Raw genomic sequence first — 2500 nt, 5'->3', positions numbered from 1 at the left:
AATACATTGGGTGTTTACTTAAAGTTGAGGACGAGTTGAAGAAAAAATGAAGAATCATGGATAAAAAGTAAGAAAAAATGAAGAGACGCAGATAGAATAAGAAAAATAGAGACAGCTATAGAAATGAAGTAAAAAGTGAAGGAGCGGATGTAAAATTCAAGAAAAAAGTGAAGCGACGGATATGGAAATGAAGACAAAAAATAAAGAGACGGATATAGCAATGAAAAAAAAAAAAAGGTGGAGACGAAATTCAAAAAAAGATTAAAGAGACGGAGAGAAAGAAGAAGAAAAAATAGGGGGGGATACAGGAAGGAGAAGAAGGAAAAATGAAGAGAAGTTAACAAAAATAAGGAAAGAGAAGAGACTGAGAAAGTGCTGAAGAAAAACTAAAGAATGGAAGAGATGGAAGGAAGGATGAACGAAAGGTGAGGAAAGGGAAGAGAAGAAATAAAAGGAAAAGCCGAATGAGAAGACGGAAAATGACTTGAAGAAAAATTGAAGTAAAGAAGGCCGATTTTTTTTTTTTTTTATTATGTTTAGGAAGACGGCGCCATGTGGACATGAATTATGGTTTCTTATAGATTTCAGGACGAAGAAAAAGAATGTGTTTGATATATAACTTTTTTTTTTCCCTTCATGTATCTTTCTTTTGTCTTTTTTTTTTTTTTCATATTGGTATGCGATCGTAGCTCTTTTGTTTTGATTAAAACATGACGCTGTGATTACCCTCATACTTCAAATGCCACTGTTGTAGTTCAGTATATCGGGGTGTCTTTTGGTTCCATATGCTACTAGAATGTTTTTTTTTTGTTTGTTTGTTTGTTTTGTGTTTATGTTATGATTTTATGGTTTAAGTGCCCACGTGTTTAAGATCGGGTTGGTGTTTTCATCCTTAACTAGGCCTACCACCTCGATCTTTTTTATATGATTTTGTTCTGTTGTCTATTTAATCTTTTTGAGATTTGTTTTATTTTTATTATCTATGTCCATCATCCAACAGTAAGTAAACCATTCCTTACTGCATAATTTATGAATCTCCTTCCACTGCATATCATAATCTACTCCAGGATCCCCCAAAACCCATCCAACAACAAAAAAAAAAAATAAAAAAAAATAAAAAAAAATAAAACACGAACAAAATCAAACAAAATAAAAACAATAAAAAAAAAATAATAATAACAACCCACGACCCCCTTTTTATTAAACCTTCGCCCAGACACTACTGACCTCACTCTCTTCGCCCTCCAGGAATGGCAGACAGCAGCAGCGTGGGCGGCATCGGCAGGCAGGTGGACGTGATTGAGTCCTTGCAGTTGCTGAACACAAGCTACCCTGGCCTGACCGTGATTCGAGGTCCTAGGCCCTTCGCCCCGGCGGTCTTTCTCCAGGGTGAGTCCTCACGGGGTGTATGGGTGGGTGGGTGGGTGGGTGTGGTTGGAAGGGAAGGGGGTGGGGGTGGATGGATGGGTGTGGGTGTGGGTGGGGGATTGTGTGTGTATGTGTGTGTGTGGGTAGGTGGGTGTGGGTGGGGGATTGTGTGTGGGGGGGGGGAGATTGTGTGTGTGTGTGTGTGGGTGGGGGTTTGTGTGTGGGTGTGGGTGGGGGATTGTGTGTGTGTAGGGGGGGGGGGGAGATTGTGTGTGTGTGTGTGTGTGTGTGTGTGTGTGTGTGTGTGTGTGTGTGTGTGTGTGTGTGTGTGTGTGGACGGGTGGGGTAGGGTGGGTGGGTAGGTGGATGGATGGATGAATGTATGGATGTGGGGGGTGTTATGTGTGTGTGTGTGTGTGTGTGTGTGTGTGTGTGTGTGTGTGTGTGTGTGTGTGTGTGTGTGTGTGTGAGTGTGAGAGAGAGAGAGAGAGAGAGTGGGTGGGTTCTTTTTTGGGTGTTCTTGTGTGTTCTTTACTATTGAGTGTTCATGTGTGCCCCTCTTTATTGTGTGTTTCTGTATTTCTTTATTGTGTGTCTTATGCCCTTGCTTTATCATGTGTTTCTGTGTCTTTCTTCATTGTGCGTTTGTGGATCCTTTATCGTATGTGTTTCCATGTATCCTCTTCTATTTCGGTCTCGTGTCGCTTTGTCTTTCTTCCTTTATCACGTGTCCTCATGTGTTCCCGTATATATTTTTCCTCTACGTGTCCTTGTGTGCCTTCATTTATCGTGAGTTTTCGTTTTATCCTTTATCACGTCTCTACCTCTATCATGTGTTCTTGTGTTCTCTTCCGTTGTTCCCTCCTTGTGTGTCTTTCTCTATCGAGGATACTTGTTTGTCCATTTTTATCGTGTGTCCTCTGTCCATCTTTATCACGTTTCCTTGTGTGTCCATCTTTTTCGTGGGTTCTTCTGCTTTCATTGCCGTATATCTTTATGTGTCCCTCTTCGTGTCTTTCTGTTTCTATCTTTATCACGTATCCGTGTGTGTCCATCTTTATCGGTTGTTTTTCTTTGTCCATCTTTATCACATATCCTTGGGTTTCCATCTTTATCTCTATCGATTATCCTT

The 2500-nt window shown here is 40.8% G+C and overlaps 1 protein-coding gene across 3 annotated transcripts in view; it reads left to right on the top strand.

The window, feature by feature from the left end:
- LOC125047499 (protein kinase C-binding protein NELL1-like) overlaps window positions 1–2500 on the top strand; it is a 118256-nt gene that overhangs the window by 76159 nt on the left and 39597 nt on the right. For all 3 annotated transcript variants that reach the window (XR_007116746.1, XM_047645736.1, XM_047645735.1), the window contains exon 2: window positions 1249–1389. Coding sequence is in view for 2 of the 3 variants with exons in the window: in XM_047645736.1 (XP_047501692.1) it covers window positions 1249–1389 (141 nt within the window). In the remaining variant the exon portion in view is untranslated. The remainder of the gene's footprint in view (window positions 1–1248; window positions 1390–2500) is intronic.

Source organism: Penaeus chinensis, chromosome 41 (genome assembly GCF_019202785.1).
Source record: "Penaeus chinensis breed Huanghai No. 1 chromosome 41, ASM1920278v2, whole genome shotgun sequence".
Classification (NCBI taxonomy): Eukaryota; Metazoa; Arthropoda; class Malacostraca; order Decapoda; family Penaeidae; genus Penaeus; species Penaeus chinensis.
Note: the sequence above shows the minus strand (reverse complement) of the source record. Positions and strands in the feature narration are given on the sequence as shown.